This window comes from Electrona antarctica (assembly GCF_951216825.1).
Source record: "Electrona antarctica genome assembly, chromosome: 24".
Classification (NCBI taxonomy): Eukaryota; Metazoa; Chordata; class Actinopteri; order Myctophiformes; family Myctophidae; genus Electrona; species Electrona antarctica.
The window spans coordinates 29,155,194-29,178,565 of record NC_136803.1 but is presented as its reverse complement, the minus strand read 5'-3'; the positions used below and the strand labels follow the sequence as shown (position 1 = coordinate 29,178,565).

At 43.0% G+C, this 23,372-nt stretch overlaps 2 protein-coding genes across 2 annotated transcripts in view; both read right to left on the bottom strand.

Moving 5' to 3' along the window:
* LOC306917612 (gamma-aminobutyric acid receptor subunit gamma-3-like) overlaps positions 1-7,504 on the bottom strand; it is a 222,808-nt gene extending 215,304 nt beyond the window's left edge. The window contains exons 1-2 of the mRNA XM_079495910.1: positions 6,837-7,504; positions 6,182-6,342 (exon numbers count right to left, since the gene is read on the bottom strand). Coding sequence (XP_079352036.1) covers positions 6,182-6,342; positions 6,837-6,994 — 319 coding nt within the window. The 5' untranslated portion in view covers positions 6,995-7,504. The remainder of the gene's footprint in view (positions 1-6,181; positions 6,343-6,836) is intronic.
* An 8,054-nt stretch (positions 7,505-15,558) lies between these two features.
* LOC306917419 (gamma-aminobutyric acid receptor subunit alpha-5-like) overlaps positions 15,559-23,372 on the bottom strand; it is a gene marked incomplete at its 5' end in the record, with an annotated part of 104,152 nt that continues 96,338 nt past the window's right edge. The window contains one exon of the mRNA XM_079495644.1: positions 15,559-15,890. Coding sequence (XP_079351770.1) covers positions 15,579-15,890 — 312 coding nt within the window. The 3' untranslated portion in view covers positions 15,559-15,578. The remainder of the gene's footprint in view (positions 15,891-23,372) is intronic.

The window sequence follows — 23,372 nt, the reverse complement described above, 5'->3', positions numbered from 1 at the left end:
ATTAGTACAGGAACTCTTATGGAAAATACAGGATCAAGCTCAAACTAATTGTAAAAAAAAAAAACTGATTTTGTATCTTCAATATATCCTGAATCCTGAATAACAGAAAAAAAGTAACGGCCATAGCAAGTGGCTATGGCCGTTATTAGCCCAAGGAGTGTTTTATGCAAAAGTTGTCTGCCAGAACTAGCTACGCAGGCTTCGCATCATTTAACGTGGGCATGTGGGAGTAAACTGCCTTTGGCGAGGCCAGAATACAGTACAGTAAGTAAAATAGCCTAGTGAATATTTTATATTTCCACTCCATTTATCACTCTTATTTACCTTATTTTTATGTAGGGATGAATATTGATTGATGATTTAAATGTAGTTGTGGTCAAAGTAGGTTCAGGAGTAAAGACCACCTACTGCTTATCACGGCCTTATGACTAGTCAACGTGGGTCTGCAACAAGACATATCACACCGCAGGGACAACGCTAAAACCGTATTGACCCATTGGTGTGGTTAGGGCTTAAGAAGGAAAGGCAAAACAAAAAAAGGCATAAAGTTTTTTATAATATGGTTTGATATCAATAAAAAGGACCTAAAGACACCTATACAGTACACACCCAAGGCACCCCGTGGTTCTGATCCTAAAGATGTGTAGACGCGCGCCATTAGCGTAATTAGTGTCAGCTGTGCGTCCCTTTCGGTTGCCAGCATGCTAAAACAGCAACGTGGAAGGACAGTTCATAGCTGTGCCAGAGCACGCCTCCGCACAGCATAGCAGTCTAGTTCTGGGACAGCGAGTTCTGACCAACAGGCTCTCAAGCTACTCTAGCAGCAGCTCTCCTACGCTGCAGGCTACATTCTCTGGCTTCTCACACTGCCTTTTCATGCAAACAGCCAAAATAACAGCCAGTCTCACTGACAGATTCAGCAGGAAGAAGCTTTTTTTTTATGACTGAATGTCAACACGCATGTGTGTTATGTGTGTGTTGTATACTGGCGTGCACGCTCGCGTGTGCGTGTGTCTGTCTGTCGGCCTGCGTGAGAGTGCGTGAGTGTGTGTGTGTATGTGTGTGCGCCCTTGCTTGCGTGTGGTGTGAGTTGTAATACAATACTGCAAATAAATGGAGTCACTATTCTGACTGATTTCAATGTCCTAGATCCTAGAAGTTTGAGAGCAAGAGTGTCTGTCCTGTTGTCTTTGTTTTGTGTCTGTTCACATTTGTCACTGTGTAACTGTTTTTAGTTTTTTCTCACCTTATCACCTTATATACCTTTTTTATTATGTATTGTATTTGGAACATTTACACTACTCTGTACACTATTTCATTTTATATCACTTAATTACTCATTATCTGTCAATGATATTCTGAAGTTATGTCATATACAAAATGTCTAATAAAAACAGTATTAAAAAAAAGGTTCTAGATCCGTCTTTGCCTTACCAGTATCTCCCAGAGCGTACGTGTGTGCGTCTCTCTCTCTCTCTGTGTGTGTGTGTGTGTGTGTGTGTGTGTGTGTGTGTGTGTGTGTGTGTGTGTGTGTGTGTGTGTGTGTGTGTGTGTGTGTGTGTGTGTGTGTGTGTGTGTGTGTGTGTGTGTGTGTGTGTGTGTGTGTGTGTGTGTGTGTGTGTGCGCGCGTCTCTCTCTCGCTCTCTGTGTGTGTGTGTGTGTGTCTCTCTCTCGCTTTCTGTGTGTGTGTGTGTGTGTGTGTGTGTGTGTGTGTGTGTGTGCTTCCGCTGCTGCACATACTCCTGTGATGGCATTCATATTTCAGGAGGTGTGTCATTAACATTTTACTGCAGTTTTTGTCAACGGGGTCTCATCAAACTTTCATCTCTCCCCCCCCCCCCCCCCCCCCCCCCGCCCATTATGTGTAACTGAGCTAAAAATAAACGATTCAATTAATATATGCATCAACAAAAAGACAAAAAGCCGCCAGCAAGAGCAAGTCATGACAAGGTTGTTTGGGGATGATTGCAAATAAAATAAGTTCCCTATAATGTTGGTAATGTTTTTATCTTCGTTGTAATTGCGACGACATCCAAAAGGACAATAAATACAAAAAACTAAAAACAGCAGGGTCTTTGTATACAGTAGTTTAGAATGTTTAGCTCACAAATCTACAGTTTCATTTGGGGTGAAAAGGTTTTTCATTTTGATATAGTTGCCTAGAATGACCACCACTGACCAGTTCTTCTTACCAGTCCCACACCTGACAGCAGAGTCTACATCTTTGTAGATTCACGCTAAACATTCTTAAAACGCAAAAGACACAGTTGCCTGAATGTACAGCTATTCTTTTAATAATCTCCCATTGCGTGTTGTTCCAAGAGTTTCGTACAGCATGTGGCAGTGGTTCATATTATACTAGGCTATTACTGTCGGGAGTATAAAAGTCTTTGGTTTGTTGGAAGATGGACGGTCGGCAGCAGCTCCATGGAAACAAGGACGACGGGCTTCCTATCCTAACCCTCTCCCACACCATGAGCCCTCTGTGTGCCTGCCACCATGATCGATGGACCTTTGAATCCAACCCGCAGCCGATTCATAAAACTACGTCCCGGGATTTTAACCCATTTTGGGCGGGAGCTTTTTGGTGTTTTTAAGCATTACGTTATGCTTTAGCTATTGAAAAATAGCAGAACTACAAGCTCGTAGCGCGGCACCGAGTGCCGCGCTACGAGCTTGTAGTTCTGCTATTTTTGAAAAATCGTGAAAATGTGGCCCAAATGTTTGAATATATTCTTTCAGAGCGAACGTTTTTAACTCAAATCTTTGCTTCTGGGAGGTCACTGGAACAACATATTTTCAGATGGGGGTCGGCGGCCAATTACATATATTGTTGGGGGTCCTTGACATGAAAGTGTTTGAGAACGAATGACATAGAAACATGGATTTTTCAGAAAACCGTCAGGATTTAGAAGACATTTGTAGAATCGTCCTCGGGTCTAAATGTGTTAATAAGGATAGGAGTGTGTCTCCCAGGGAAGTTATAGCCGACTTCTACACCTCTTGACACAGTTGTTCATCTTCATCTGCCCCACCCCCATCTGTGTCATTTTTAAATTTTGCGTAGGCTATTCAAAAGATGTACGTACATACACGCTCACAGCGAGCTTGTACGCCTGCTATCATATTAGCCGAAGATTTTAGACTCTCGTACATAGTATCTACCGGATTATATAACTCTGAACATGTACAAATGCAAAATCTAAGGTGCTTACCCTGCTGCCCCAACTGTTCCGATTTCTTTGCGCAAAGCGTTTGAAACCCGTAGGTCCGTAGTTGACATCACGTGACATCATCAGGGATGGAGCACGTGACATCACGTGACATCATCAGGGATGGAGCACGTGACATCATCAGGGATGGAGCACGTGACATCATCAGGGATGGAGCACGTGACATCACGTGACATCATCAGGGATGGAGCACGTGACATCACGTGACATCAGGGATGGAGCACGTGACATCACGTGACATCATCAGGGATGGAGCACGTGACATCACGTGACATCATCAGGGATGGAGCACGTGACATCATGTGACATCATCAGGGATGGAGCACGTGACATCACGTGACATCATCAGGGATGGAGCACGTGACATCACGTGACATCATCAGGGATGGAGCACGTGAGATCCCTGATGTCATCAATATTGGCCCTGCAACTCTACATCTGACCTCAAACCCTTAGATCTCCACATATGGAGCTGACCTGTTCCGACATTCCATTATGTTGATCCTTCCCCATCCGTCCTTCCTCTTCGATGTCTCCCATTTGACCGATACCTGTCCATTCAAACTCTAGACGGGCCCGCCCCCAAAGTTATTAGTGCAGCCGCGCCCGGCAGCCCGCGAAAACTTCTCAACAGGCCCAAAAATTAAGATCTCCCCCCCTCATGCCAAAGCACCAGCGCTCGCCCAGCAGTCTGCTGTCACCCAGGCTCGATATGACAAATAAGGGCCATACCAAGACCTTTCCGATACCGATACAGTATCTCTCATATATATATATATATATATATATATATATATATATATATATATATATATATATATATATATATATATTATTTTTTTACATTTTTGAAGAAAAAAAAACCTTATAAGTGTGAGAACTACTGATTTGCCAGGCATTCGTCGAATCACCATCGGGTCTTAACGGGATAAGGAACTTGTGCAGAATCTATCTAACACCTTTACATTCAGTATGTGGCATTCATGCATTTTAGCCGACGCTGCACTTCCAGGGTGGCAGCCGGGTCTATAAAAGAACCCAGAGGGTGAACCAGGGTTCAGGATCCTGCGCTGGTGATGCAGGGCAGCCTCACCTTGTGAGTTTCACTTTGTTAGCAAAATGTATTTTGCGGAACAGCTGTGGTGCGGCGATTCAGGGAAGGGGTCGGACAACCTTTTTGACATGAGGTGTAGGCATGTAACGATACGCTCAACTCACGATGCGATATGTATCGCGATATGAGGTTCAAAAAAATCTTTTTTTTTAACCCATTTTGACCTGAGATCAGATTCTAAAAATGTGTTCTTTGTCTACATCATGACAGTTTTCTGAAAAAGCTATGTTTCTATGTCAGTCGATCTTCGATTTTTCAAAAATAGCAGACCTACAAGCTCGTAGATCTGCTATTTTTCAATAGCTAAAGCATAACATCATGCACCAAAAGGGGTTCCCGCCCAGAATAATTTATCTTCCCCCCAAGCTTTTTTCACAATTTTTATTTAACTACATTGCAAAAGTAGTATTACTTTTCATGTAAAATGACTTAATGACTTTTCTTTGATGGCATGTTAGGATAGATGTAGACCTATTTGACAGTGCAGAAACATAATTGCCTTACTTGATGTATTAATGAGCATCAATAACGACCATCACCTGTTCACAGACACATACAGCTCCCCTCTGCAGGCCTCTACTACTGAAAGTGACTTCATGGAGTCTGTCTCATTTCTCTCCAAAAGCATGTGAATATGATGGAATATGATTAGAGCTCACATTTCTTTTCGAAAATCGATATACATTTTTAATAAATCGATACATATTGTCGGGATATAATATCGGTATATCGTTACATTACATGCCTAATGAGGTGTCAAGTTTTCATTTTCTTGATAGTCAAGTGTGCCTCTCACATGACAGCGAGCGTGCCAGTGATCACTCTCTCCCCTGCATATGTTGGCACCCATGCCATAAGGTTGCCCATGTTATAGGGGGTCACTTTACTCAAGGGCACTTTCGCAGTGAGGGTGGCTACTGGCTACCATAATGTGAGATTAGAACCATCTCAAGACACAAAAATCACACACATGTGAAGTGAGTGGTGCAACTCTGTGTGGGGTTTCCCGGGGGGCTGGGGGGGGGGGGGGGAGTTCCAGATCCCCAGGAACGCGCCCAGGGGGCCGGGCCGGTTCCGGCGTGCCGCCCCATGTCCCAAACGGTTGAGAAATGACAGTTACCGGGTGGCGGTCCCTCTACTGTACCCTCTACTGTACTGTACTGTCACTGTACTGGCACACCCGAAAGCATCATATATACAGTTAATACGTGCATGTGTTTGTGTGTGTGTTAGGTTGCGCACAGGTGGTGAAAAACAACCATGCTGTTTTCGTGCTCATACCCACCCAGCCAGCCACCCAGCCAGCCACCCACACACATAGCTCCGTAAGGGAGTGGTTGCACCACTCAAAAAAACATGACGACCGCACAGCAATCAAAAGGAAGAACCACAGCCGTTCTGACATACACTCCTGTATAAAGTTACAAAACACTGTCAGATCCCAAAAAACATGCCCTAACTTTTGAAACCCTGCAGCAGGCAAGCTTATAAAAATAACAACCTGTCACTTGTTATTACATCTGGCCTCTCCACCTGTAGGCCAAACTGCCAACTGTGGCATATGAACAATGTCATTCTTACAGAAATTGGCAAAACAACAACAGCAATGTGACAGGCAGCACTGTCTCTGCATGCAACACCTTCATCCCTCAAAGTTGCACATATAGAAGAGAGCCCTGTTTTTGATAGCAAGTCTAAAAATGCACAACACAGTCAGCACGACCACAAGCCAACCTATATAGCAGAGAGACTTTCAGCACCGTCGACAGCGCCACTCAAAGTTGTAGCCTAGATACTGTGAAAATGCAAACAGAATGAATCCAATTTAACTTACCACCGATATCAGGCCGGAGCGTCTTGTCGTAATCCTCGAGTAAATTGTTGAGGATGAGAGTGGCGTCCGCCTGGTGACTCCTCGGGACCAGCATTTGATTAATGGTCAAATCGTGGTGATCTTCATCGTCTTCATCGTCCATGTATTCTAGGTGATCGGAACTGCATTGGGGGGGAGGGGGGGGGCGAGGAGGCATTATTGGCTATAAATTGGCTAAAAATCAATCAATCTGGAGGGATACTTTTGTATGAAACTGAAAACGTATCTAGCCAATGTCACATATGCGTCAGTTCCAGCGGCCTATGACATTATATAGCAAGCCTATTAAAAGCCCAATTATTTTCAATGGATATCAGGTGTGGGAGGGAGGATAAACATGCCACAGTGTGTGTGTGTGTGTGTGTGTGTGTGTGGGGGGGGGGGGTGATCGAGTTAATGAAACAGCTTAACAAACGCTATATCGGCACAGCATGAGCCAAAAGGGCCACCGGATTCGTTAATAACATCATTTAAGAATTCCCAACAGACACAGTTCGAAACTTTTTTTTTTCCCTTTTCGAAAATACAGTTTATAATTAAGGTGTGTGTGTGTGTGTGTGTGTGTGTGTGGGTGTGGGGGGGCGGACAGACAATAAAGACAATGAAACAGACATACCGAGAATGAACGGCTTGAAGTAGCACGACAATGACCACAAACTTGATGGTCATCTTCCCATATGAGCGGATCGCCTGCGGTTGATCACAGACCTGGAGGATGATTGATGGAGATCCGTGCGATAGAGTGCGTCCCCCGCCGCTGTATAGGTGTATCATGTGTGTCTGCGTGCGTGCGTGCGTGTACTATCTCTATACCGTCAAATCCTTCTCCTAAACTTCTTCATCCGCCCACGCTATACTTTCTCTCCCGCTGCTGGTCATCCGCGACCACATCGGGGTTTGATATGAGCCTCTCTCTCTCTCTCTCTCTCTCTCTCCTCCTCCTCTTCGGGGATTCTCTGGGGCGCTCCGGAGTCCTGACGCACCACCAGGCGGATCAATTAACGGAGCAAATAATCTGGCTCGATATCTCTTCTCCTCCTCCTACTCCCCTTGACGCCGCGGCTGCAACCGGTGTGTGGCTGTGGCTGTGTGCGGCCGAACTTCGAAGACGGTGGTGCTCCGCTCAAAACGCGTCAGCTGCTGCTGTTGTTGTTGTTGTTGTGTTGTTAGCCTAATTAATTAGGCGATCAGCCAAATCGATCGATTGTCCTCAAGTTGGAAAAGTCAGGTAGGCCATATAGATTCGCGCTTGCAGGTTTGAGAAACGTAGACAGACGCCTTCCCCATAAACTCTCAGCTCCTTAAAGTAGCTTAGTAGTACTACGGTACCCAAACAGTGCGTTTGAATTGACTTGGAATTAGGCAATCACTGTTTATCAATCACTGGCTGGCTGGCTTGTGGCTGCCTTGTAGCAGTGCTGCGTTTGAAGAGACTAGGCTACCCCCTAGAGTATCATACATGTATTGCTTGAGGAAAAGGAAATGCAACGTATCTGGAGTCTGGTCTATATCTATATTATCTACTACATTAATTTTCGCCAGTGTGTATACCCCTTATTCCTATAAACGTCTTTGCCTTTTGTACTATTTTGAAAAACATTTTTGAATAGTTCAAAGCCATTGAAAAATGTTGAATAGTATAGTAGTAGTAAAATAGTACAAGAAAAAGGTGTGTGTGTGTGTGTGTGTGTGTGTGTGTGTGTGTGTGTGTGTGTGTGTGTGTGTGTGTGTGTGTGTGTGTGTGTGTGTGTGTGTGTGTGTGTGTGTGTGTGTGTGTGTGTGTGTGTGTGTGTGTGTGTGTGTGTGAGAATCATCTTTGCTGGAAGGCAATGAACGCTTGCAGCAAACAATGCTGTCTTGTTTATTAATCGATATAGTCAGATCGATGTTGTGCCATCTTTCCTCCCCGAGTTAAATGCATCTGAAGTTACCAACCGTGATTTATTGAAGGCTCACAGTCACAATCTATTTGGCTGTGCAGTGTATGCTGCACTTCAGCTCGTCAGTTTGTGACAGGTTCAAAATATTAAATATATAGGCTATATAGGCTATATCTCTATTTGACAATTTCTAGAAATTAAATACATAAAACCCACATGTTATGAGCTGTGGGGGAAATTAGTTCACTGCACGTTTAAAATAAAACACAAAATAAGACATCAGGGTACACTACAGTACATTTGAGAGAGAGAGAGATCACATCGACTCACTGGCCTCGAACGCCCGGAAGTTACTAATGTTGCTCTGGAGAGGGAGGTCTGGAGGTCTCTGGTGGAGCTGTTGCCCCCGCGACCCGACCACGGATAAGCGTTTGAAGATGGATGGATAGATGGAGAGAGAGGGAGAGAGGGAGGGAAAAGGAGAGAAAGAGAGAAAAGAAAATATGCAAATCCAGTGGAGGATTTAAAAAGCGAGGTTTAATGCATGCAAGGCAGCCCCACTGTCTCCACTAATTGCCTCGTCTCTAGCCCTTCTAGGAACCGCTGTTCCAGCCCTCTTAAACCCTTTAGGCCTGACGTCGAAATTAAAAAAAAATGTCTTCTAAATCACGACAGTTTTCCGAAATACCTATGTTTCTATATCAGTGGTGCTCAGTATTTCATGTCAAGGACCCCCGGAATTATCTGTATTTGGCCGCGGACCCCCATCTGAAAATATGTTGTTCCAGGGACGCCCTCAGAAGCAACGATTTGAGTTAAAAACGTTCGCTCTGAAAGAATATATTCAAAGATTTGTGCCACATTTTCACGCTTTTTCAAAAAATAGCAGACCTACATGCTCATAGCGCGGCACTCGGTGCCGCGCTATGAGCTTGTAGATCTGCTATTTTTCAATAGCTAAAGAATAACATAACATAATGCTTAGAACACCAAAAAGGGTTCATGCCCAAAATGGGTTAAGCCCTTTCGCTGTTTCACAGACTGCTCCATGTTTATTTGCCTCACAAATGAGAGACCCCCAAGTTCAGTTTCCCGTCCGTCTCCCACTGCCCCACGACGATGACGAAGCTTCGGCTATAGTGCATCCGTAGCCAACCAATCCCCACAGTTGTGCCTTGGCAGTGGCACAAAGCCGTCCGGCGTCCGCCACACAACTGTCCAGATGGACGGCGGCGCCGGTACATTGTATGGAAAAACAAGAATTTTGACAAATTGACATCCACCGGCCATCCAGGGCTTAACCGTGGCAGAGCGCTCGGGCCGCACGGGGCCCTGCCGAACAGGTGGGAGCAACTTAAGTGACTGCGGAACTAAATCCCCCTCTCCCGCCACCAGCTGAATGACAGATGAGTCCACTGCTGCTGTGACTCAATGTGGACTGGTGCTGGTGGTGGTGGGGTGGACTGGTAGTCAGTGTTGTCAAGTAACTTAAGTAATATACTACTTTCAGTAATATTATTACTTTTTTCCAGTAATATGTAACTTAACTAGTTACTTTTACATTTTGAGTAATAATATTACATGTTACTTTTTTCCTAAAGTAACATTATTACTATTTTCACAAGCCTTGGTGGAACTGTGGGTTTGAGTGTTTATTTATAATGGTAGACTGGATAGGGGTCAAGTTGCTTTGCAGACTGCTGATCCGCTCTAGATCTAGACTCTAGAGCGGATACGGAAACGATGCACACTCGTCGGTACGTATGTGTGAAGTATCGGATGCAGAAGGGCGGGCCTTAAACCGTCCGGAACACGGAACAACAACCTAAACTAGTGTGTGTAACTCGTTAAGACTGCACTGTTAGTAGAAAAGTAAGACTTTTATACGCAATAAGCCTATCTCACAGAATTTCCCCGCCCCCTTAACCCTTTCGGGGTTAGTGGTGATAGCGTGACGTCACTCCATAGACGCTACATGTTAACAGAGGTAATTTAAGAAGTCTACAACTTTTGTTTTCTCAAGGTAAGGTTTGTTCTATCTGTTCGAGCTGATTTACCATCTTGTTTGCTTCATAATAATATTGGTCTGTCACATTTTTACATTAGAAAATGTACTTAGATTCTCCAGAGAAAAAAACGTGTAAATGCTAATGTTAAATGACACCACTATTTACCGGAAGTGGGCGTGGAAAGCGGGCTGTGAGATAGGCCTATTACTGGAGGCGAGAGAAAAAAGTAATAAGTAAAGTAATAACTAATAAGTAACTAGTTACCTTTCTCAGGGAGTAATAAGTAGTGTAACTTTATTCCTTTTTTTTAAGTAATAAGTAATATATTACTGTTAAAGTAATATTTTGACAATGTAGTATAAGGGGGGGAGGGGTTAGTCATTCCCCAAGAACAGAGGGGAGAGAGGGAGGAAGAATGTATTGATAGAGATGACAACTACAGCAGTGTTGTTGTAGTTGAGTCCAACTGAAGCGAGTCGAAGTCAAGACCAAGTCCCAGGGGTGTGTGTGTGTGGGTGTGTGTGTGTGTGTGTGTGTGTGTGTGGGAGGGGGTAGAGACCGAGACCGACGGGAAGCGAGACCGAGTCGAGACCGAGACCAAATTATTATAATTTTCTCTCATTTGATAGGCACAGAAAACATTGCAAGAGCAGGCAGGCGCGTCAGCTGTTACTGTTACTGTTACTTAACAAGATAGCTGTCTATAAGCACCAGACAGCTGTTCTCTTATAATGTTCATGTGAATGGGCTCCTCATAATATGGGTATAAAAAATATAACTCATTGCATTGTAGTGACTTGTGACTCGAGTGGAAATATAGTCCCAAGTCCCTTGGTCTGAGACACAGTCAAAGATCGAGTCAAATTAAGGGGCGAGACCAAGACGAGACCACGTAAATGACAATGTGGACTCGTCGAGACCGGACTCGATGAGTCAAGGACTCGAGTACTACAACACTAATATAACGACAACTCTGCAGTTAGTAACAGATGGCTGTGTATGAATCCATTGCACCGTGGACTGGGCCAACTAGTGCTCGCAGCAGGGGCCCCTCCTGGGGGCTGGGAATCTAGGTGGTTCCACATAACAGCAATAGGAGCACCAGCCTTTACATGAGTAGTAAGTAAGTAGCCTTGACGAGCCATGAGGCGGGCCCATAGGGGCAGGAGCCTATCTCCTGTTTCTGTAGCGTGAGGCAGCTTGATGTACAAGTACACCCCCTGGACATGACGCTAGTATGTCGCAGGGACTTACCCCCAATCCAACCCTTGATGCTGAGTGTCAAACAGGGAGACATTGGCCCTTTCTGAAACCAGTCCCTTGACTTGAAGTCCTCTCGGGAGGTTCCCTCGTCAGGAAGTGCTCCTCCAGCTGAATCAAATTCCCTTGATTAGGGTGCTGGGTATAAAAACAGTTTGGAAATACACTCGCCCTCCTTGTGCAGAAACAGGAAACACACCATTCGTTGCCATGGTTACCATCATGCAATTGTGTTGCCTGTTAATTTGTTTGTACAGTTATATTGCATTGCATCGTGTATGTTTGTGTGACATGTGGATTTCATTAATATGGAAAAAGGAAATACAGCGTGACTGTCAAAAATGACATGGTGTTTATAAATCATTGTGTTAAAAGTTGTTTGGTTTGTGTGGTTTCATTTATAGTTTTTTCACGGTGGGTTAAATAAAGAGCCATCAGTTGGATCATTGTCTATTCTGCATCAGATGACTATTGTTTAGGAGGAGTTTATTTATCATTTATTTGTGGTGGTTCTTACATTTGTAGGTCACGGTTTCCATGCGGACACAGAGCAGGGCTGCACAAGGCAATCGAGTCTAGATCGGCACAGACTCGCTCTTGAGGGCTTTATAAGCCACTTCCACTCAAGGCTGCTTGGTTTCGCACTTATTATGGCGCAGCCTCGCGTGAACACGCATATCGAGGGCAAGTGTGTAGAGCGAGTGGCGAGGAGCTGGTTTCAGAAAGGGGGATTGGGTCCCATTCCCATTTTAGAGTCTTTGGTATGACCCGGTCGGGGATTGAACCCCAACGTCCCAGTCTCAGGGCGGACACTCTAACCACAAGGTTAGAGTGAGCTGGTGCCTATACGTACATGAGGAATGCCCAAATGTCTGGCATCGGGTCCTATGTGGAGCCACATTTATTCATGCAGTCAACAAAACACAATTCCCCTTTTGCAAATACCAATCAGAAACATACTTTATCTCGTGTACTTATGGCCTTGCTTGAGAAACAGGAGATAGACTCCTGACCTATGAGCCACATTATAAGGCTACTTACTTACATTCGGTACTTACTTGGCTTTGCTGGTACAGAAGATAGCTGAGGACAATGTGGGTTTGCACAGGAATCGGTTTCACTCCGTTAGAGGAGAGATAGATTGATAGATAGATAGATAGATAGATAGATAGATAGATAGATAGATAGAACACACTGTTGTGTGTTTGTGTTACACAGCTGGGAGAAGCCCAGAGCAAGACAACACAGTGAGACATGCAGCAAGTCCAAGAAATGAAAAGATTAAAGCACTCCTTGGGCAATGCTCACTGACTTTATTTTTTTTATTTTATTTTTTTTAGCTCTTTTGTTTCAGAGTATGTCCGATGGCAATTCAACAAGACATTGTTCCAGTAGTGAGCCATGAGTCTGTGTTTTTTTTTTTGGTTCATACCCTTAAAATCCATCCAGGTCTGGGTCAAAATGTAAACAAAAGTGCTTCTTCAACGTTCAAGTGGAGCATCCGCTTCAGAGATGATGGTGCGCGAACATTTTAAAGTTTGATTTAAATCTGGAAAAACTTAAATCTTTTTTTTTTTTAAGAAAAAGTAGTCAGTCACACATACAGTACTGTATACACTTGAAAACATTAATAAAGAGATAGCAGCCTGATGAAGAAAAACATACACTTAATACACTGGAAGTCTGCATCAGACTTTGGCTCTTTTTTTTCATTTTTTTTCTGATGGCATAAAACTCAACACTGAAACGTCAACAGCTTTCTTTCTTGTTTGTGTGACATTCAAAATGAAGATGGGAGCTGTCACAAAGATACTGTAGAAGGAAAAAAACACACAAAACATTTTGTTCCTCGTTCCGTCTATTTACATGATTCTGTGAGGACCAATTGCTTCGAAAGCTTCAAACTTTCTGCTGTCACACATGGATGAAAGCCTTGCAGGCAAAAAGTCTCTTAAAGTGAGATTTATTTTGTCTTTTTCTTCTTTTTTTTCACACAGCCTATCCTTGTTGACATGCTGTCTAAATAAAAGCCTCGTTATTGTAGTTTTGATAAAAGAAGAGGTGGCTCACTTTTCATTCAACATGCTCCCAGAACACAACGGGCGAACAATGATGGGGCTTAACGTCCTCTTAATTCAGGAAAACGCCCCTTCTCACTCATTCACGCGTTTTCTCTTTCTTTCCAGAGAGACATTATGCAAATCTTCGATTACAAACACTGTATGGCAAAACCGGACCCGGAGCGGTACACTTTTGAATCTTCAAGTAAAAATGTACAAAGAGCCACATACAGCAGTAACAGCACAGTCAAGCCCCCAACGTACTGCAATTGAAAAACAAAGGCCAACATTTGTGACCAGATTTGACTGAGAGCCTGCCAATCGCGCAAATTACAGCTTTTCACCAGAGGAGAAAACCCTTTTTTTTTTTCTTCTTTTTTTTAAAATGAGTTAATATCACAGGCAGACTCTTCACATACTAGAGCATGTCTGAAATAAGTGTCAGAGCTGAAATCGACATGTAAATATGAAATAAATGCCCAAACATGTAGCTAGGTGTAATGTTAGAGACCACAGAAGTGAAACTTTCAAGTAGCCTGTTTTCTCAACTCGCTGTTTCTCTGCAAGACATTACTCTATAAGCCATATCTCCAAAACTGGTGGGTCAAACTGAACAACCAATGTCATTTTGAAGCTATGATTCCCGGCTTTCATATGACATGAAAAAACGAAAATTAAAAAAAATCCAATGGCAGTCCCTCAGTCAAATTTAGTCACATTAAACAAAGGAGATGAATGCATTTGCAGCATTAACCTACAGTGGTGGTGTTTGTGAGTTGATAATGTTCTTTGATCCATGAACGACGAATTCAGTCATTTAAAAGAAAAACAAAAAGAAACGCGTCCATTCTTCTGATGCCGGATGCATTTTGCAGAATATCGGCAGGAAACATTTTCTTACCCCATTTTGACCTGGGAACGATTCTGCAAATGTCTTCTAAATCCTGACTGTTTTCTTGAAAAAGCTATGTTTTTCTATGTCAGTCGTTCTCAAACACTTTCATGTCACTTTTCACGATTCTTCAAAAATAGCAGACCTACAAGCTTGTAGCGCGCCACTCGGTGGCGCGCTATGAGCTTGTAGATCTGCTATTTTTCAATAGCTAAAGCATAACATAATGCTAACACCAAAAGGGGTTCTCGCCCAGAATGGGTCTAAAGAAAACAAAAAGAAACGCGTCCATTCTTCTGATGCCAGATGCATTTAGCAGAATATCGGCAGAAACATTTTCTTAATAGGACGAGATCCCCCATCTCCCATCTTCCGGTATCGATCAAAATCCCCCACGGTAGCTCTTTGCACTGTGGACATTTTGAACCTCCGCGTTTGTGTGATGATGAATGACTTGTGCTCCCACTGTGTAAAGCAATGGTTATAGTAGTAAGTATTCAAGTCAAATGCGTTTCCCACAGTTTCCTTTGGAGGACAGCGTCATGCAAACCTTTAACAGGGAAAAACAGGGGCGTGTCCAGCAATAGGCAACCTAGGCGGCTGGCTGTCTGAGGGCGCCACCTGCAGGAGAGGAGGCGCCAATTGGGCGACCCTTTAAAAATATAAATATTTTGGGGGGCAATTTAATCTACGGTGTATTCATAACGATTATAAAAATGAAAATAAAACGAGGAACACACGTCGACTCCTCCGTTGTAGACGGCCAGAAATGCCACCGAGGGCAAAGACAAAAGGAAAACAAACCCACACCATCTGTCCACAATAGTGTGATAAGCAGTTTGTCCGTTATAAAGCAAGTTCTTTGAGCTCCCCTCCCAAAAAAACCAAAAAACAAACAAAAATGGATTCCGTCAAAGCTTTGAAGTCCAGCCTTCGTGTTTGAATCAGGCTGTAAAAAACTATTGTCTCGACGAGTATGCTGTTCTTTGTTTCTGGGGATGGTGGAACATGTTCTCCGAGATGTATTTATACAGAGGTGTGGCCAGCAACGATACAACAGCCTGATACAACACCTTCCACGTGGCCCTTCACGACCGGCCATCGACTCCAAAAAATAAACGCTACCGCTTTGGCATTTGCTACGGCGTACCTTCTTGCCGTTAATATCAATGGAGAACAAAAAACAAAAGTAAACGAACAAAACGATTTCTGAGAGTTTTGTGGGGAGATGTGGGCAGAGATAGGGCGAGGAGGAGATTATGTGGAGGTGATGTGGTCACCTTGGACCAACGGTCCTTTGTTGAGGTACGTGGCCCAGTAGACGAGGTTGAAGGTGCCGAAGAGGACGGGGAACACTATCCGGGACATCTTGTCGATCTTGCTGACGCTGTTGTAGGTCTTCTTGGGGTCCAGGACCTTGGTTTCTGTGCCGCCGCGGAGCTGCACGGAGGTGGCGTTGGAGATGGTGGAGATGGACATGGACAGGTCCTTGCTGAGGTTGGGGGAGTAGTTGCAGCCCACCGAGGAGATGTTGTTGGACTTCTTGGACAGCACCATGGGGTCGCGCTTCTGCAGGCAGAACAACATTTTTAGGTTAACTATAACACATATAGACCTGAGCTCGATTCTACAAGATGTCTTCTAAATCCTAAATCTAAATGTTTCTGTGTCACTGGTGCTCAACCTTTTTCATGTCAAGGACCCCCAGAATGATCTGTATTTGGCCACGGACCCCCATCTGAAAATATGTCATTCCAGGGACGCCCCAGAAGCAAAGATTTACGCATTGTGACTTGTGAGCTTGTAGATCTGCTATTTTCAATAGATTTTGTACACATTTTGAACTTGTGAAATGGCACATTCTGCACAATGAGTACTTTTATGAGTACAATTTCATGCCGATACTTTTGTACTTTTACTCAAGTACATTTTCAATTCCGTACTTTTACTTGTAACGAAGTAGGTCTAAATTGCAGTATTGGTACTTTTACTTAAAACGTAAAACAATTGAGTACTTTTTCCACCACTGGATAGTGGCCAACCAGGGAGTAAAGGTTCTAGTACAAGAGCATAATATTAAATATTTTATTTTTCACATTCACAGATTTGACCGCAGTGACATCATGTCTGGAGCAAACCTTTCCGTTTTAGGATGTAAGGTGGTGGGTCTGACCACGTGAGACTACTACACAAGTAAAACCTTGTTCTCACCTTGACAATTGAAATCATTTACACAGCAGATATACAGCAGAGTAAAGGCCATCTATTTGACTTCATTCCAAAAGGAAAAGCTCAGACTAACTAAAGTTCCAGTCAACAACATCGCTAACACAGACCAAAGGATGTGTGGATGTTTCTCGTTGCTGTCGGGAGGAAACCTCATAACTACATTTTTGAGGTTTTTGATATTTTTTTATTTTGGCATAAATCAGTGCTATTGATCACCCTTTACGTCTGTGTGTCGTTTTGAAAATATTGAACCAATGGAAAGTAGTAAAACTGCTTTGGACAAAACCTCTTAACTCCATTGGACCCTCAAAATGTCTGCTAAAGCAACTAACTCCACCACCTCTCATGGAAGTAATTGACAATATATAAAGTTACAACACCGACTTTGATGAGGCTGTAACTGTATTGCTTTGTTTTAAAAATATAAGGTTTTCTTAATTTCCTGAAAAATGTACAGTATATTTTTAATTTCCTGAAAAATTAACATTTTGGAGTTATGAGGTTTCCTCCCAACAGCAGAGAATTGTTTTTTTGAAATACCATTCCGCTGTATATACGCAGCAGTAGGCCGTTTTAGAGGAATACGGTGCATTCAAGTCTTTATTGATTGTGTCGACTCAGACTCTCGATGAATCCATACGTGTTGAAAGAGAGAGAATAGGTCACATCACTCACATGTGATGGTGAGTGTGTTTGTCTGGACACGTAGCACCAGCATTCGTAATGAAAATGAACGCACCATATTATTGTTGAAACAGTCCACCGAAATGGGAAAAAAGAACAAGAGAGACTTCTTTGAAAGACATTGCAGATAGTATAAAGACTGCAAAAGGACCGTCAATTGTACATGAAATTAAAAAGTAACCATTCTCTTGGCTTCCAAAGAAAATGTGTCTGTTGGTCCAACACAACGTAAAAATAACTAAATAACTACCAGATGAGTAGCAGAAGGAAGCATGAAGGAATAAGGTTTCATTCAAAATTGTATTTCTTCTTTTTATCAGGTGAAACCTGACTCATGAACGCTCATGAAATGTACGCGTCCTCTCCGCCACATATCCTCCATGCAGTCGACTGATCATCATCATCGTCATGCTGCCTATACGCCAATGGGAGTCTGACCCCATACCCTAAAATGCCACCTAAGCCAATGGGGGTCTGACCCCATACTCCAGAAACGCCGCCAGCCAATCGCGTAGTATGATCGCCTGCCTCCTAAGCTATCATGACCCACTGCCAGCCGGCCACTGTACAACCGCAGCTCCAAGCGACAACAACAGTGCCAGTGCCATCAAATATTAATGACTGACTATCGTAAACGATAAAGAGACACCTCCACAACGATATCGCAGAGACAGTTTGTTTATTTTGCTGTCACGCTGCAGATTCATTTTCTTTTTCACTCCGCTCGACCACAGAACGGGGAGGGATACCGGAGAACTCGCCAGTTTTCCGACTCGCCGCGGTTTGGTGCATTTTAGTTTTACTTGTGCACAAAGACCCGCACACCGTCTGCACTTGCAATACGAACACTTTATTTAGGCACCTTCATTTAAAATGCATTGAATTGTGTGAGAGAGAGGATAGATGTTTAGAGTTTACACTAGATGAAGTAGGAATGCTAAAGTTTAAACACCAAAGTACCGAAACAATCTAATTCATTAGTAAACAATATCCTGAATTGGTATTCACACTCTCAAGTTTTTATCATTATCTAGCTGACCATTTAATTGCACAAAATAATTTGAGCACTTTGGAAATTAACTATAACATCTAATCTGTGGGTTTGACACACTACACTGACGAAGACAGCATGTTAGCATAACGATGAAGACGTTGATGAAGAATTTTCGCTACGGCGAGTTGGAAAACTGGCGAGTTCTCCGGATACCCGGGGGAGAGCACGGCAACTGGCACGAGAATTAGTCACTCGACAGACAGAAACATACACATACACGTTATTAAAAATAATAATAATATGGGAGGACAGCGCAGAACTCTGCCAACGCTGCCTGCACCGCAATACGGCTGCGAGGTTGCAACAGAGAAACATACACGTCAAAATAATAATAATAATAATACAGGGGGAAAAAAAGACAAAAAGGGAGACCTGATAAATGTCACTATGTGATCATTTCTTGTTTATTTAAAGTAGCCAATTATATTCCCCCCCCTTTTTCTCCCAATTTTAGCCATTATGCCAATTCATCCCTCCCACTGCAGCTTACCACTGCTGTTGTTGTTACCTGCTGATGATCCGTTCAAATGATTCATTCACGTTCAACGTTCAGTTAGTGCTTCCGGTCCCGGCGGAGCGCATCTATTGCATGCAGGAGCGCTGCTATTGCATGCAACTGTGTCAGATCCCACTGGCATGATTGCACAGAAACACTGCACTGTCAATCACAATCTAATTGTGGGGGGGGGGGGGGGGGGGGGGGGGCATGAACGAAGGCGTGAACGCAACAGTTGCAAGAAGTGAACGTGGTTGTTAGACCCTTCCTCACCCCAGGAGTCAGCCCAGCTCTTGATCCAGTCATATAAAATCTTGACTGTTGTAACTCTCTCCTTTACTGGCCTACCGTCATACACACTTAAGCCTCTCCTGCATGCTCAGATCTCCTGCGCGCTCAGATCAGCCAACGAAGGGAAGCTAGAAGAACATTCACCAAGAAACGCTGGGACAACGCTCCACACGTCTTCTCCCTTCTGGCTCCAAAACTATAGAACGCACTTCCCATTGCAATCAGAACTTCACATTTCATCTAGACATAACGCTCTATAGTGCTTTGATGAATTGAACAAGGTGGACCCTCTTGTAAACAAGTGTAATGCTTAATTGGGTCGTCCACTCACAGTTAACAGTCTTTGTATTGAGTTTGTGCTTGAAATGTACTGTAATTCTGCAAACTGTTAATAAATATTTCAATCAATCAATCAAAAAGTATACGCATAGTTTCATTATAGCCTATAGATATTCCACTGTTAGACGGATGTTAGGTGCATAGCTTATATGATCCTTGATGACTATTGTTTATGTATTTTTTTTTAATGTATTTGATGTATTACCATGTGCTGTTCTTGCTTACTGTAAACCGCTCTGGATTAAGAGCATCTGCTAAATGCCTAAATTGTAAATTGAGGAGGAGGAGGAGAACAATACAACTTGTTGGTGCCAGGATAACATTTACCCATTTTGGGCGGGAACCCCTTTTGGTGTTTTAACTAAGCATTATGTTATACCTTAGCTATTGAAAAATATTACAGAGTGAACATTTTAACTCACATCTTTGCTTCTGGGGAGGTCCCTGGAACAACATATTTTCCGATGGGGGGGTGGAGGCATATTACATTATAATTAAACACTTTTTCTTTTCTTTTTTCAACGTCAGTGTGTGACTGTGTGTCTAATATGTCTAGTAAGAGGTCAAGCAGAAGAAGTGATTGTAGGACAGGTCGTCTGTCATCCGCATGCATAAAGCCAAGGCAGAGAAAGCAGCATCACTGGAGCAAGCTGCTGCAAATTAACCTGATTTAACCTAATTAACCTAATTATTTAAACAAAAGTCTTCTAAATCCTCCAGTTTTCTGAAATAAATATTTTCACGATTTTTCAAAAATAGCAGACCTACAAGCTCGTAGCGCGCCACTCGGTGGCGCGCTACGAGCTTGTAGATCTGCTATTTTTCAATAGCTAAAGCATAACATAATGTTTAAAACAAAAGGGGTTCCCGCCCAAAATGGGTTAAGCACAAGAGCAGGAACAGGAGCCAAACTATATGGAACATGAATGAGCAAAGTGGAGATACACAAATAGCGGCTGGTGCCGCAGGACTTTCTGTGAAGGCACATATGTGAGCAAATTCAACCCCAAAGGCAAATGGAATTTGTGCTAAAAAATGGTGGTCATGAGCCATGCCATTACAACCTTCTCTTATTGTATTTCCTTTATTAGTAAAATACAAGCTTGTCCCATTTGTATTTTCTCGAACAATACACCAGGGGGCAGCTCAGAGAGCTGGTGTGAAAGCTACCATCTCAATGACAACACAACACAGACATCAAAGAGCAAAACCTTATGACAGCAGGGGCAGGTTTAGGCGACACCGGCAGCCGGTCGTGCAAATACTCCCCCGGCCGGTCGTCAATCTTTTAGAATTGGTGTTTTCTCTATTTGTACTAGTGTACAAGTACATCGAAGTAGGTCATTCATTTACTAAAAAAATGTGGTTTCTGTCTGACAGCAACAAATGAGTGCAACCAGTCACGCTGCGAAAACGCTAAACCATGATTCATTCACAATGCTGTGAAAATACTAGTTTCACAGACTAGTACTTTTTATTTAATTAATTTTGTTCTGGTTTGTGTGAAATTGTTATTGTTAATAATGTAAAAATCAGTCTGTATAACACCAAATTGGAGCATTGGTTCGCCCAGGGTGCCTGACAAGCCTGGAAAGAACACTTTGTTAATTAATGAGCACAGAATAGCAACAGCTTGTGGACCAAAAGCATTTGGATGGGCCTGGTGTCTAAAGGCCCAGGACGTTCTGGCACTTCTGGGGAAATCCCTGCTGTTCCTAAGAGGCTGCTGAAACGCTATGCCAGAGGTACTGTACCGTACAAAACATGGAGGACATATGAGGCCATATTAACTTCTTAATAATCTTCTACAGTTTTCTGAAATACCTATGTTTCTATATCAGTGGTGCTCAATATTTCATGTCAAGGAAATTATGTGTATTTGGCCGGCGACCCCAATTTGAAAACATGCTGTTCCAGGGACCCCCCCAGAAGCAAATATTTGAGTTAAAAACATTCGCTCTGAAAGAATATATATTCAAAGATTTGCGCCAAATTTTCACGATTTTTCAAAAAATAGCAGACCTACAAGCTCGTAGCTATGAGCTTGTAGATCTGCTATTTTTCAATAGCTAAAGCATAAAAAAAGGCTTAAAACACCAACAGGGGTTCCCGCCCAGAATGGGTTAAGCCGCAGGAGAGATGAAGATCTTGCAGTTTGCAACATTTTGTTTTAAAATGTAAATGTTGGTCATGGGTGGGTGGTATAGGCCGACTTGGTTCTGTTACTGTAGCCTATAGGATATTTCTCATTATTTTAACAGGCTTAAAAACACATCTTGCAGGGAAAGAGAGAATGAGATAGCTTTACAACAGAAAGCCAACTATTAAAGGTATATTCAGTGATTTCGCTTCATTCAAATATCACTTATTTTTTCTTTTTATTTGGATAATCCTCCCTACTATAGAGTGTGCTGACCATATAAGAAGTTCCTCCCTGTCCCCAGTGAGCCCCTGGGGTCAAAAAACCCTAGTTTCAGTTTTGGTGGCAAAGCCTTCATCCAATCAGGATGAAAGGGGCCTTCCTCCAATCATGCTGTTGCACTTCCCCCCACTGTAGAGCGTGTGCATGTGCACATTTTGTTACCGGGGCGGACTGGGTGGTTTTCCAAATCACCCAAATCACTGAATGCTCCTTTAAGGCATTTGTGCCTGTCAGTCACAATGTGGGACAGGGTCTCAATTTGTGGGACAGCAAAAGAGTCTTGGAAATGAAGGACTGTCCCACCCAAAGGGGCACATCTGGTTACCAAAACATCATTCATATATATATATATATATATATATAATATATATATATAATATATATATATATATATATGACACTTATGTATATACTGTATATGTAAAAGTGTGATGTTTTGGTAGCCATTCAGCTAACCCTGTTGAAGAAATTGCAAATTGAGGCTTTTAACGCTTGCGCTTATGAAATAGATGAGGTCAATAGGGTTTTCTTGAAGACTGAAATAACTAATAACCAAAAATAGGCCATCTAGGCCATGGGTACTTCTCAACGTTTTGATCCGGGGACCCCCAGAAATGCTTTGGCCGTGTCTCGTGACCCCCGCCCCCCTCCCCACCCCCCTCCCCACCCCCAATACAAATTGCCCGCTACAATAACAATAATAGTGAAAATACATCATGAATAAATACTGAAACCAGATATAATCATTAAGGAAAGTTTATGCATGTACTATGTGTACTATGTAAACTCTTCATTTCTCTTTTCCAGCCATTACGTTGCAAAAAAAAAAAAAAAAAATCTTTTTTTTAATTAATAATTTGGGGACCCCCCAAAATTATTTGGCGACCCCCCCCGGGGGTTGAGAACCCCTGATCTAGGCTACAAGCTTACAACACGTCGCACTGAAGGCTCCCACTGTGTTGTGAGAGTCGACTCAGTCGAAGTGTCCTTGAGCAAGACACTGAACCCCAAACTGCTCCCCATGAGCAGGTTGGTGTCTATAGACGAATTCAGAAACGGGTCTCATGGTCTCAGCTTACGTATTTCCTGTAGGCGGACTCGACATACAGTAGCTGCGGGGTTTAAACCCTCACCAGGCGCACCTCTTCTACTACAGTGAACGGTAGAGTGACTGATGTTAGTCTGCCTCAAACGTTACACTTTCACCTGCTTTTTACTAACACTAACATTACAAAGATGCCCAGAACATCGAGATGAACCTGTTTAGTTTATGGCTGCTCCAACAGTAGTGGCAACATTAAAACAAAAACTAAAAAAAAACGGAATGTCAAAATATCCACCGCGGGGTCTGAGACCAGAGCCATTGAGTAATGGTTGAGACGAAGCAGTGAAAGGTCCCAATACCCAATCTTTCTGTTTTATGAACACATGGCTGCTGTACTTTATACCTCATACTAAGCATTTAAAGTATGAGGTGCAGTGTGTGGACATGTTGTTGGTGAATGAGCAGGTTGGTGTCTATAGTCTCCTCTGCTA